This window comes from Vanellus vanellus (genome assembly GCF_965231255.1).
Source record: "Vanellus vanellus genome assembly, chromosome: Z".
In the NCBI taxonomy this organism is placed as follows: Eukaryota; Metazoa; Chordata; class Aves; order Charadriiformes; family Charadriidae; genus Vanellus; species Vanellus vanellus.
Genome location: NC_138908.1, coordinates 66,058,568 through 66,072,457, shown reverse-complemented (window position 1 = coordinate 66,072,457; position 13,890 = coordinate 66,058,568). Strand labels below are relative to the sequence as shown.

Sequence of the window (13,890 nt, the reverse complement as noted above, 5' to 3'; positions counted from 1 at the left end):
GTGGAAGCCGTGCATCTGAAAAGATGCCTGTACACAAAGTATTAAGGCAAAGGCAGAAACTGGAATTAATGGTCAAAATATGACGACGACAACAACAACACAGAAATTTAAATGTAAACATTCTTTGCATAAGATGTAATTTATTAGCTGATGTTAGAGCTCTGAGTGGGCAGAATTGATGTTTAGGTTAGTGTGATCTTGGTTTGCACTGTTGTGCTTAGTTGCTGCTGTAATTGCGATAGTAATTTCATAATATTTACATCTGTAGAGCACTCCTCACTGGAGCTCTCCAACCAACTGCAAATATTAGTTTAGCCCCGTACCCTTGCAAGTGAAAGAGGAGACCCGATCCCTGTTTTTTCACATGAAGAATATTTTAAAACAGGGAATGACTTAGGTTGTCAAGTGTCTTCCAATGTTGAGTATATCAATAGGGAGCTATGCTTACTGTGTTTGTGACCTGTGGAAGCTTTCAGATAGTTTGTTTTCTTCTGAGCAGTTAAGAAAGACAGTGGTAGAGACAGAATCAGAGCTACTGCTTTTAACTGGTAGAGTTAACCTGTGTCTCTGTCCACTCTGCTTCTGCTGGCAGAGGCTGTAGATCAGTGAGGCTTTTGCAGCTGATAGTCAGAAGTAATTGTTAGTCTGGATGTTTAACATCAACATTGTTTGTTTTGTTTTGTTTTGTTTTGTTTTGTTTTGTTTTGTTGTTGGGTACAATAGATGTAAACATTTTGGATGAGATTCAGAAAATTTTTCAGGCTCCTAAGTCCTTTTTAAGTTCCTACCTTTCTACTGAACTTAATGAGAGGTCAAAGTCTAATGCTTCTTGAATCCAAGCTTTAATGGTAAATTCTAATGATATTTCAGGGGAAACAGCATAACTAAGGCATGTATTTTCTGATTTTGAATTGCGTTTGTATTGTCTTTATTCAACCCATGTTAAAGAAAAATGCATAAACCTGTTTGTCCTTTCAGGAGTGCATTAGAGCCTTAGGCCGAAATAAACCTCATACACCCTTCAGAGCAAGTAAACTTACTCAGGTGCTAAGAGATTCATTCATAGGAGAAAACTCCCGTACCTGTATGGTAAGTTGACTTGGTTAACTGTTTGTTCTAAAAATTACAAAGAGAGAAGATGCTGGGAATTTATGCTTTTGTGTTTAAAATTGGTCAATGTGTTGGACTTAAGCTTATCCACTGACGCTATATGTGGAGAGAGACTTTCTTGCTCCCTTCTCACTTTTTATTGGCCTTTCTTATTTCTTGTTCTAGTTTTTTAACTAGGCACCTAGCTAGAAACCCTTCTAGCTTGGGAAGGTGGTTTTTTGTTGTTTTTTTTGTTCATTTTTAATAATGTCTTTGTTGACTCAGAACTTTGGAAAAGGTTGTGTAGTCTGGGAAGTACAGTGGTGAGTTACGATCTTTAAATGACAAAGACAAACTGAAAGTTGGTATCAAAGGCATCAGAGTATGTTATAGGCTGTTGTGGGGGGAAGTAGTTGGGATAGATGGGATGAATAGTTGTTTATTGTATAAATGTGCATTTGCATCGGTCTGAAAAAAAGAATTCTTCTGTCAGATGGTGGAAAGGACAGATAAAACCACTCATGTCCAGTTGTTTTATTTGTGCATCCTTAACATTTTTCCTTATGGAAATGCAAACTCTCTGCAGTGGACAGCGACTGCTAGGTTTGTTTGTGTTGGTTAATTTTCACATACTCCTTGGAATTCATTAGTCCAAAGGCCAGAGGAGTCTCCAGAACACAACATGAAAACCATGGTCTTAGGGCAGCCTAGTCTTCCCTTTAGCTGTTAGGTATGGTTCTAATTTGAAAATGCTGGTAAAATAACATTTTTTATTAATCTTTTTTTCTCCTTTATTTTTCTGATGAAAAGACAGGATTGTTTTCTTTCCCAGTGAGACATACCTGATCTAGTTGAAGATGTCCCTGCTCACTGCAGGGGGGGATTGGACTAGTTGACCTTCACAGGTCCCTTCCAACCCAAACTATTCTATGATTCTATAACTTCATAAATCCTATGTAGGATTGGAAAGCTAAATTGTGCATCTCTAGCTAGTGTACCCACACTGATGAAGAAGGTCTGAAAAGTTAACCTGTTGGAATTTACTCTCTGTACACAGAATATTTAACATTTGTGAATATTTCATGAAGTTCTCACTGTCACCTTTACCTCCTAAAAGTGCTAACAAGCTGTCTTTGTTTTGGTGAAGCTTTTTTATTTCATTATTTCTCTTCTCATAGAGTTGTCATAGTATTTTTTTACTATTTAAATGTGTGAGAATGTCATTGAGAATAATTGTGATCTATGCATCTTCAGTTTCTGATAAAGCTTGCATTCCTTTATTTGATATTTAATATAGTCCTAAATTAAGGGAAGAAAATCCCTGAAAGTAAGTGGAAATATGCTCGGATTATTTTTTTATTTTCTCATTCACGTAACTGCAATCACTTTACAATTAAAAATAAGAAAAGCCTTTCATGATGAGATAATGCTTTCAAACTCATTCTTCTGTTACTTTTTCTTGTAGTTTCTCAGTACTAAGACCACTTGTGACATTCTGGTTTTAGTGTTTGTTTGCGTGAATTTTCATCAAGACTTTAATCAGTAAAGTGTTTTCTTAAGGTGCTGATGTGGGGAGAAGAACACTTGGGTGGTTGTGGCTTACTCTGAATTATAGTTGAAAGGAAATAGGGAAAGAAAAGAAAACTTCAGTGCATCTTCATGTTTGTTTGAATTGAGCTCTCGCATTTGTAGCACTTGTTCCTGCGATAACTAGATGGATGCAGAAAAAAGCTGCCTGACTAGAGAGCTGACAGGTTTCTGAACTGTATATATTGAATTGAGGGAGGTGTCGGAGATACCTTAGGCTGGAATTAATTCCAGTTGTCTTCAGTTCCCTGGAAAGATAAGAGGAGATTTGCACTCCAGTGGCCGAATGGTAGGAATAGTGAGTAACGATCAGCAGCCTCACCGCTCTTCTGGGTCTTCCTTTGCCTCTTTTATCAAGAAAATTTATTCAGCTTTCCAGTTGGCTCCTTGGCAGGGTGCGCCTGGTTTGTAAGCACGTTCGTGTGTTGGCTTTATATCATACACTGGCAAAACTTTACTGATGAAATTTATAGGGAAAGAAAAGGGAAAGTCATTATGGTTGATAGCTAAAGTCGAACAATATTTTAGTAAATTAAAAGAGTACTTATTCTGCAGGTGTGCTGACTGCTATTTTGCAGGAGAACCAAGTAATTAACTCTGGTGCTTCAAACTTCTAAAAATAATGGCAAAAATAGTTTAATAATGAATAGTTTCCTTTCATGTTCCTACAGTTGGCTGCATAGATCATTGCTATGTACTCTAGAAGTGTCTATTTTATGTGAAGCAAATCAGAGCATAGAAGAACTTTGTAGTTACAACTGTTTTAACTGTCACAAGGTAATGTAGATCGTGATAGTATTTCCTCCAAAATATTTTATCCTGTTACAGGCAAAATAAATTAATGGGTATGCAACTTCGAAACATTATTCAATTGGAAAATACTATTTATTGAACATGTAAGGCCTTTATGACGCTGTTTTTGCTTGTTGATGAAGAGTCATTTATTGTAAAGGGATTCCTCAACAAGATTTGATCCAGTGTTCTAATGTGCTGTTAGAGAGGAAGACATTTTGCAAATATGTGGTGCTTTTCTGTATGGAATGTGTGTAAAATGATGTAGTAAAAACTTGTGATTTTAACTTTATAAGAGGTTCTTGAAATGTCCTGGTATAAAATACCTGCTGGGCCTTTTCCACCTGCTTTCTGACATACTGTAAATGGGATATTTGAGCCGAATTTATTTAACTGTTGTAGAAATATAATTTATACACTTCATTTTTATTTGACTTTTCCTTTTATTGTTTATGGACTTCCTGTTGCAATTTTAAAAGTTACATCTTTAGGGATGGAGTGTTCTCTTCTGTATATAAGGTTAAAGTATGATTTAGAAACTTTTTTCAAATTTCAGAAAAATATTTTGAAAATAACTTCATAATGTGGACAGTTATCACTAGGGTCTGCTTCATTCTAAAGAAATCCAGAGGCATACGATCAGCATAAATAGGTTGTTTTGAACTTTATTAGTCATTGCAGTTTTACTGAAGTTCTTGTACCCTTAAATAGTTTCAAAAAACATTTAAGGTTGTTTTTGAAGAGTTGGGTAGCAGGATAATGTATCATTTGAAATTTGCAGGGTGGCTACACAGAATAGTCTCATTTTTTAACAAGTGCTGTGTCCTTGACGTGCTGCAGTCACAGCTGAAGTACCAGACCCCTCAGCCTTCCGGGGCGGGTGTAGGAACCTGCAGACTTCAGTGTCCCAAAAGGGCCTTTGATCCCACTGTGATGTCTTATAAACAATGTAGAGACATTTGAAATGGGAAGATTGGTAATTACGGGCCTTAAAGATATTCCTGTCCCTAAATAGCACAGCTTTTTTCATCCTCATTTTGAATTACGAATGAGGTCGGAGTCCTCCTGTCGTTCCTGGACTGGGCTTATTGGGGCATGTGGACATGTGAGGAAGCGGATGTTTGTGTTCAGCAGTCTTGTGCACAGGTTCTTGTGCCCTGAACGGGGTATCCATGCGGCTGATGGCACCTACAGGGGCACTTCCCTGTGGCAGCTGTACCTTATACGCTTCAAAACGCTGGAGTGGTCTCGTGGTGATAACGGGAATTGCCGTGTATGTGGTGTGCTCTGAAAATTGAACTGATGGAATAGATGCGCACGTGATGTTAAAATGAGTTTGGAAGGATTTTAGGAACTTGTTTTTTTCAATTGCCACACAGAACACTTTCTAAAGACACATAAAATCATACGATCTTTCTAAGTCTACACTTGTTGTTTCCATTAGTAACTGATGTGTACCAGTATTGAAGGTTTAAACTTAAGTCTGTATGGTAGGAGGCTCTTTAGACTTTCTATCTCCCTCCCACCACATGTTTTTCCTTTCCCGCCGGTAGGAGAAACTCCTCTCAGGATAAGCGCCTGTGCTTTTGTACAGTAATGTCAGCAGCAGGATGAAAGAGAAGACCGGGATTATCTACTCTTCATCAGTTTCAGTCACCTGATGCTGTGCTGCCAGAAAAAATGATAGTGGATAGGATTATAGAGGTGGTTGTCCTGGGTAATGCCTTTATGGCTCTCCTGAAGGGAACACAGATGAAAAAATTAGCTTAGTGAGAGAAGCTGGCACAAATAATAATGCCACTTTTGCCTGGTCACAGTTAATATTATTTGCTGAGTGCTGGAGAGAAGGTGAGATCTTCAAGGTATTTTATTTAACTGGGGAAGGAAAGACATATAGATTCCAGATATGTCTGATAGTAAGTTAATTGTCAAGTATTGTTTACAGATAATTTCTAATTGAGAAAAAAATAATCTTTACTTAGGAAAATAGTTAAACACATGCTTAGCTTTAATATTGAGTACAGTTTTGGACTGTGATGAAAACAGATCTCTCAAATCAGTATAGTCTGCTTGAATGGAGAACAGCCTACAAAGATATGTTAAAAAAAAGATAATCTGGTACTTGTTTGCAGGGTATGTTAGACTTACTTTCTACTGAGTTGCGTATCTCCCTTTTTGAGGAGTCTGTTTTTTCAGTTAGAGTTTTGCATTTACGTATTACATTACCAAGACAGTGAGATGGGGGAAATTGACTGAATTTCTATGAATTCTTAATGTTTCAGGTATGGTTAAAAAAAATCAGATTGAAGGTTTGACTTGACATCTGTCTCCTTGAGATGTCATTGTATAATGACAGGTGTACATAGAAGGCAATTTTTGTAGATGACCTCATACGAAACCAGAGATTAAAAAAAATAAAGTTAGTTTGAATTCATCTATCCTCTCATCTGTACAAAGTGATTTGTTAACATGTGGCTTCTTTTCTCTAGATCGCTACAATTTCTCCAGGGATGGCATCATGTGAAAACACTCTAAATACATTGAGATATGCAAATAGGTATGGAAAATGTTATTGCTTATAGCTATACTTGCTGTTGATCGCTGACATTTGTTCCATGACGTATAATTATTTTAACTATTTGAATAATTTTATTGTACTTGCATTTCTTAATAAGATTAAAAGGAAATTACTGATCCAGGCTCACATTTAATTTACATTATCACTTTTTAGAACCATTACAATAGAATCACTAGAAACTGCATTTAAGCCATTATCCAGAGATGGACAATGAGGATTGCAAGGAACGTGGGAGGTGCCACTATCAGTTTTGCCCCCGCTCTGGAGGCACCATCTCTTATTTTGGGGACAGCTGGTATTCATGATGATTCCCTGTGGTGTTAGCTGAAACTCCTTGCTGCCAAATGATTTTTTTTTTTCATCCCCTTGGTGGAATTGCCTGCAGTTGCCAGTCTGTTTCACATGAAACTTTATACTTCCAAACTTCAGGCAAATATCTGAGACCCCTAAGTAATCCAACAGAGACTTTATAATCAGTGTAGAGAAATTAGCACCTCCAGAGGCTGAGGCAGCACCTCTGAGATCCATGCAGCTCTCTGAAAGTGTTCATCTCTCTCCAGTGAGGGTGAAAGGAGCCTTCCCCTGCTGCAGCTCTCCTTCGTTTAACGTCCGTGGAGATGGGGTGATCAGGTCCTGTGCATCCCTGCAGTCAGACCTGCCACCCAGAGACACCCCCCCACTCGCACGCTTGCCTGTGGAGAACAAAGGAGGCAAACATGCCTCTGGACCATCAGAAACCCCGGTTTTGGCAGAAGGCGGCTACCATCTAGTGGCCTGCTTGCCCCAGTGAAAGATGGGGCAGAACCACGACTGCTCTTGCTTGGCTGGGCAGCCCGGCCAGTGGCTAGCTAGGCACCAAGGGCTGCGAGGAAGGCTTGCCACCCACTCCCCACGGTGTCCGAATGGCTCTTTGTCTGCATCAAGGGAGCTAGTAGCAAATCTGCCTGGCTTGGACCGGGCTGTGATTTCCTTCCTGGTGAGAAGGAGGCATCTACTCCCCTGCTTACAGTGACATAACGAAGGACCTTGCACATTCGTCAAGACCCGTTGGGTCTTTTACCCCTTATAGAATAGGCAGTGCTGAAGTGACTCCAGAAAAAGGCACTGCAAAACTAATTAAACACCTATTTCTAATATACTCAATAGTGGCGCTGAAACTGTTTCTTCCCCTTGGTGTTAAATTTGCATGTTGTTATGGGGTAAATGCCCATCTCTGTAAAGCTGCTTTATGTGTTTTGTGTAGTATTTGAGTTTTTTCTAGCAATGTATTATTTTCATAGCACAATTAGTTTTCAGATGCGGGACACCAGTGTGGGTGCAGTGTAAGATGGGGGCAGGGGGGGCAGAATAGAATAGAAAACAGAAAAGTTTTGTAGTTGTTTGATAGTTTAAAAGGAGCTGTTTAGTGGCAGATTTTATTAACTTCACGAACTGCAATCTGGAATTATTCTTCTGAAAACACTGCTATTACAGTCCCATGCAAATGAGCAGCACTGGTTTTGTTCAGTTTTGTTAGTGATCTGTAACTCTGTTTGCAGAAGTTTTAAATATGTTGGCACACCTGTGTTTTAATACAGAAGTAATTTTCTAGTTAAACTATTAAAGAAGTATGCTAAACAAGGAGTTGTCATTTTAACTGTGTTTATGAGAGCATTTTCTTTTAATTTGCTGCTGTATTTTGCTGCTGCAGAGTAAAGGAATTTGGAATTAGTCCTTCGGACATTCCCTTCTCACAGGGTAGTGGCAGTCGCTCTGATCTCTCTCCTTCCTATGAGTATGACGACTTTTCTCCTTCAATCACCAGGTCTACTTCATTCTATACATGGAATCTTTATTTTTAAGTTTTCTTTTTGGCTATGTAATTTTACAGACCAACCTTTCATTAGTCCCCTTGCCTTGAGTCACACATACTTTGTTTTTATTTTGTTTGGCAGGTGATGGTTCTGCATGATCTGCAATCATCTTCCCAGTATTTTGTTCTCCCTCCTTAAACATCCACAGTCTGTAGCCAGGCTTGCTAGTTTCCTTCATACATTTTTTAAAAAATGGTGATGTCGGCTTTGTACATTTAGTGCACCAAATCTGACAAGTCTGTGTTTAGGGTAATTTCAATATCTCTAATTAAAAAAGAAAACAATTTTCACACATATATATATTTAAAGCTTTTCATCACTCTGGAGGTGAATGAAAAACAGTTTCCATTGTAGTAAATAAGTACTACTTGAAAAAATGTTTTTTGCTTTAAAAAAATGAGGAATACATTTTAAAACTTGCTATACTTGCAGACTTTGATGTGTCTGCTTCATAAACTTGCTTTTAAAAGAGCTTTCTTTTGACAGAATCATTATCAATCTTTTAAACGATATTCATGCTGCAAGAGCCTAACATTTTAATAAGATATTTTTACCTTTGAATTATTTTAATTAAAAGATCTATACAGTCTCTGAGATACCTGGTTGCAAATTATGATTTTCTTCAGAATTCTTGGTGATTTGCTTTTAACAGCTGGTGGGGTACTGATTGACTATCTTTTTAAAGCACAATTTTGTGCATAGAAAAAGAAAGATGGGTCAGGTTTAGGGTGCTGAATGAACTTTTCTTTAAAATATTACTCATTGTTAAGGACTTAATATTGAAGGTTTGGAGATTTTTGCCTCTTAACTCTTAATGAATAGTAATACTTCAATCAGAAAATCTCTCTTGCTAGAAGATGGACTGTAATCCACCTGCAAGTAGTTGAAATTCAATGGTCCATGGAGTTGGACTAACATCTTTTTGTCGCTGAAAGTACATTAAATTTGTGAAGCTGACATCATCATCCTCCTTATTAAATGAATTAATTGTGCATAAACCCATAGAGCGTTTTTTTTTTTTTTTTGGTTGTGACTCTTTTGCACAGGAAGTTACTAATTTACAAACGCAACGTTTTCTGCTCGTAGGGTGAAAGAGCTGACGGTCGATCCTAGTGCCGCAGGAGATATCCGCCCCATTATACACCACACTCCCAATCAGATTGATGACTTGGAGACACAGTGGGGTGTGGGGAGCTCTCCTCAGAGAGATGATCTCAAACTGCTTTGTGAACAAAACGTGAGTGGTTTACAGCATTACATGGAAGGAGATGATGATAAATACAGCGGCAGAACAAATCCAGAGTAATGTGTATTTATAGCCTGTTAGCAAGATCATTAAGTAAATACATTGTGCCTCTTCACCTTTTCACTTTACAGCATTACGTTCTTTCCCATACGAAAAAAAAACCAAACCCAAAACGTTTCTTGAAGGGTGATAGGAGAATGTTTTACTTTTCTTTATTTTCCTTGCTGATTAGGGCTTTTAATATCTAGGCAGGGTCTGTTCTAGGCTCTGGCGTTCTTTAGTGTGCATTTTTTCCAATATAGCTTCATTTCTTTTAGGCAATTAGAAGTGTCCTGGGACACTCATCTGTTTTATTTAACACTCATGTGGTTTTGAGCATTATTTTCCCTGCATGCAATAACGATTCCAAGTGAGTTGGTCTTTCTCTGTGTTTAGAAATCTGGCCCCCCATCATTCCTCTTCCTGACATCCTGATTTTCATGGGGTCAAACCCCAGTGCACTGTTTGGGAGAGAGCCGCATCATGTTCTCAGCATGTCTCCCTGGGCTGCTGGAGTGGGCAGCTGAGAGGCATCTTCCCCTCATTGCTGATTATCAGGTCTAGTCCTGGTTCCTTAAATGTTCAACAGGGATTAAAACTCGATTTGTGAAAATGCTGATGAAAGGTAGAAAAGAAAACTCCTTACTATCCTAACTTACTTTTCGCAAGGCTCTCTGCCTTCTCAGACACCTCTTCATGGTGTCTGTTGTATTTCTCTCTTTTGCAACCAGCTCTTCTTCCAGAACTCTATTTTATAAGAACACGCTAGTGATTCCTAGAGCCTCCCACTGGACAGTCCTTTCAGCCAGATACCCTTTCATATCATACTTTTTCATTGTTCACGTGGAATTAAATTAAGCTTTACCATATGTTTTTAAAAAGATTTCAAAGGCATGGTATAAAGAACTATACTGTCTTGCTGAAACATTAGTTACAGCCTACCTAGCACTTTCCCCTTTGATTGTTAAGTAGTCATTTCTAAACAAGCTCTGTTTGCCCCAGTTTGTAAATTCACGTTGGTGCATTCTTCTAATGTATTAATCACTATGTACATTTTAGATTTTTCACTTTACATTTTTTCTACTTTTTTTTTCTAAAGGATTAATTTAAAATGTATTGGATGTAATTGCTGATCTCTTTTTTTGAAAATTGTTGTCTGTGTGTTGTGATGTGCACAACAAAAAGCCCTGACAGAAAACCAGAATTGTCTGTAGGCATTAAAACGTACGAGAAATTAGCATTCTTCCTTTGTGACTTCCTCTTCCCACTATTTTACCTTGTTTCTTTAACGTGGACTATTCTGTTTTCCGGTAGTCACTAGGATTAGTGGCTGGAAATTTTTAGGCAATATGAATTAAATTTAACACTGTAAATATTTTTGAATTTATTGCCCTCTCTGCTCATTTCTGGAGGTTTTCTTGATAGGAGTATTAAATTCTATTTTTGACAGGTTCTGCCTTCTGCATATTTCTTTTTGTGTTCTGTGATGAAATGGATCACATTCAATATATTTCCCGTAGCAACCGTTCTTTCCAGACTAACAAGCTTAACTATTGTTTTTAGGAAGAGGAAGTTTCTCCGCAGTTGTTTACTTTCCATGAAGCTGTGTCACAGATGGTAGAAATGGAAGAGCAAGTAGTAGAAGACCACAGGGCTGTCTTCCAGGTAAAAGATGGAGCTCTACTTTGTTTTATCCTAATCCAGGAATTCAGGCTTTCCCAATGGAACTGTATACTCTTGAAGATGCAGGATATCATCTGGTCATTCTGCTGCTGTCAGAGATTTCTAAATTGTTTTATTATGCTAAGACCATTGTAGCAAACAAATAAGGGCAGATCCCATAACTGCTAATCTTTGTCTCCATAGTGAAAGAGAAGCATATTTCTATATCATGCCAGAAATTTGGTAAAATTTTCCTTTTCCTCTCAACAAAGCTGTGTTCATTGTAAGAAAAGTTGCTGATTTCTTTTTACTATTTTTACTATTTGCCGTATTTTCTGTTGTAGTCCTTTTCCAGCATTAGTGACGGTGGTTTTTTGTTCTTTTTTCTACTTGTGCTGAGTTTATTCAGATTAGTCTTGAAATTTTCAATTTCACTGTCTAATCTATGTCAATATTCCTGTGCCAGGGCTGGCAATTAACAGTAATGTCTCTATCAGCACCATTTCTGTTTGGTCATCTCCTTCTAAGAAACTACAATAGTCCCTCCAACTATCTCATCTGAGTATCCTTTTGTGGCGTCTCCTACTGAGATCCGGAGCAGACACATGTATTTGTCACTGCCTGTTTGCTTCCCTCTTACAGATACGTAACGTTTCCACTTGCTATTAGGTCAGGGTTTTTGGAAGGCATACTGCCCATGCACTGTGATGCTGGTCAGCGCCACAGAGCCTTTTACGTTCACAAAATAAATTGTAGTAATAGGTATGAGTTAACTAGTTTTCAGGAGGAAAGGTGAGTTGCTTCTGTTCACAACCTTAGCGTCTTTAGGCAGGCTGTCCGTTTGGCACATTGGCTGCAAGAGAGCGGCAGAGCATTGGACTTGTAGGGAATACACACATCGCCTCAGTTTAGGCATCTAACTCAGTGGAACATTGACGTGTGTTTATAATACAGTAGGATGTTAAATAACACATTTCACAACAGATGTAGAGATTTAGATATTATGAAACATTAACCCCGAAGTAAAACATGCGCAAGTGTGAAAGTCATATGCCATATGCCGCAGCTAATGCTTGTGACTTCTGGAGAGACAAGCTGCATTAGTCTGAGATGTCACTGCCTCTGTGTGTCCATCTGGCCTTCTGCTGGAGATTACTGCTCCTCCCAGCAGTCACTGGAAGGAAATGTGTCTGAGCCTCGGCTCCCTTCGTTCGCGGCACGGCTTGTTAGTTTATGCCATGGGTGGAAATGGGCTGCACCGATACAAAATCTACCAGCTGTACTAGGAAGAAGTTGTCTTCTGTTGGCTTTCTCCTGGAAACTGCTGATAAAAAACATCCTTTCCTGACAAAAATGTCTAAAATAGATAAGGGAATGAATCGTGCTGTAGAGGTGTTGGATGTGTCTTGGATGTATGAGTTTATATTAGATGAGGTGAATCCTATCCCATTGTGAGCTCCACCTGTCCTGAAAGCCAAAAAACATACCTGTGGACTGGACTATGCTTTCAATATTACTTGGGCTACTGAGCACAGAGGGAAAGACTTAATTCTAGTATTTCAGGCCCAGCATGCCTGGAACTGTCCGCTCTGCTTTCTTTTTTTTTAAATCAAAGCATTTCCTATGGCATCAGTTCTCTTGATCAGAGCTTTGCGTGGTTCTGTAAGCTTTAAGCTCCTGGTTGCATTCTTCTTTGTGTCAAGACTTCTCCACCCCACCCCCCCCGCCTTTTTTTTGTAATAATCAGAGTGCAAAGATGCCGAAGAGCTGCTTTAACCAACCTTTGCTGTACTGTTGCCTATCTGGGGAGTTAGCTCATGCAGTAGTGAGCTCAAAATAACTCTTCTTTGATACAGCTTCTCTCAAAACTGGCTTTGATTATGGACAGAATTATCTTGGCTCCTTAACTGTAGTAATGACACTAGGATAATAGTCAGTGGCAACCAGCCCATACTTAAAATTGAAGCCTGACTTCAGAGTTTGATACCTGCCTAAGGGGACATAAAGTTCTGTTCTCTAAGTTTCTTAGCTTTACAACCACCTCATGTTCTGAATTGGAAGAGAGCTGGGGTAGCTGGGGTTTACCTGTTGCTGGTATGACCACTGGAATTAAGAAACAATGTGGAAAACATACAATTTTGCTGACTTGGGAATAAAGTTTCGATTTTGCTGAATTAGGAATAAGGTTTCATTTTAGGATTGATAAGAACAAGGTTTCATTTTAGGATTAAAATCTGTTATATTGGGGTGACTAGACAGTAGAAATGTGGTCATCTTGAGAAAAGGTCTAATTCAGCTCTTTGTCTTGAAACTTGTCTTGAAACTTGCTAATGTATTTAGTTGAGTTTTTTTTTAACTTTTATCTAGGAATCTATTAGATGGCTGGAAGATGAAAAAGCTCTTCTTGAGATGACAGAAGAAGTAGATTATGATGTGGACTCTTACGCTACCCAACTTGAAGCAATTCTAGAGCAAAAAATTGACATCCTGACCGAACTTAGAGGTAGATTGCTTTTAATCCCTTTTGTGTGCATTATTAGCAGCGTGTTTCCATATGCGGTGGAGACTTGCAGTAATAATGAGGAGAAAAAAAAGAGTGTGGTTATGTTTTAAGGTCTTGTTTCCCCTTATGCTGCCCTGCAGTGTCCTGTGAAAGGAACATTATTCTGCTGCCTAAGAGCCAAGTTCACATCTGTGCTGTTCATCCTAGTTTAAAGGAAAAATTTGCTTAACCTCCAGGAAGTATAAAATGGGTCCTGAAACTTTTCTTTTCTTTTTCTTTCTTCCAAAACAATAAAGAAAGGGAAAAGAAAATCCAGACGAACTGTATGAAAAAAAAAAAAGGTAATGCAATGAAGAAAAAGTAGTAGGAATTCCCAGTTCCTGCTCTGTCGCATTCTGTAGTGTAGCAGGGAGCCTACTGTTGTGTTTAAGACTGGGCTTAATAGTGGCATCGAGCTGTGAGTAGCTTGGTTGTTAGCTTACTTTTTTCAGCAGCCTTTCTGTCTGAATTTTGTCAGCCTCTCTTTGTTGAAAAATGAACT

General features: G+C 38.5%; 1 protein-coding gene across 3 annotated transcripts in view; it reads left to right on the top strand.

The window, feature by feature from the left end:
• Positions 1-13,890, top strand: part of KIF2A (kinesin family member 2A) — a 62,341-nt gene that overhangs the window by 46,143 nt on the left and 2,308 nt on the right. For 2 of the 3 annotated variants that reach the window (XM_082497549.1, XM_082497548.1), the window contains exons 15-19: positions 979-1,089; positions 5,958-6,025; positions 8,986-9,136; positions 10,748-10,849; positions 13,214-13,349. In XM_082497549.1, coding sequence (XP_082353675.1) covers positions 979-1,089; positions 5,958-6,025; positions 8,986-9,136; positions 10,748-10,849; positions 13,214-13,349 — 568 coding nt within the window. Of the gene's footprint in view, positions 1-978; positions 1,090-5,957; positions 6,026-7,736; positions 7,851-8,985; positions 9,137-10,747; positions 10,850-13,213; positions 13,350-13,890 lie in introns of all 3 variants that reach the window. The other variant, XM_082497547.1, reaches the window with a different exon arrangement.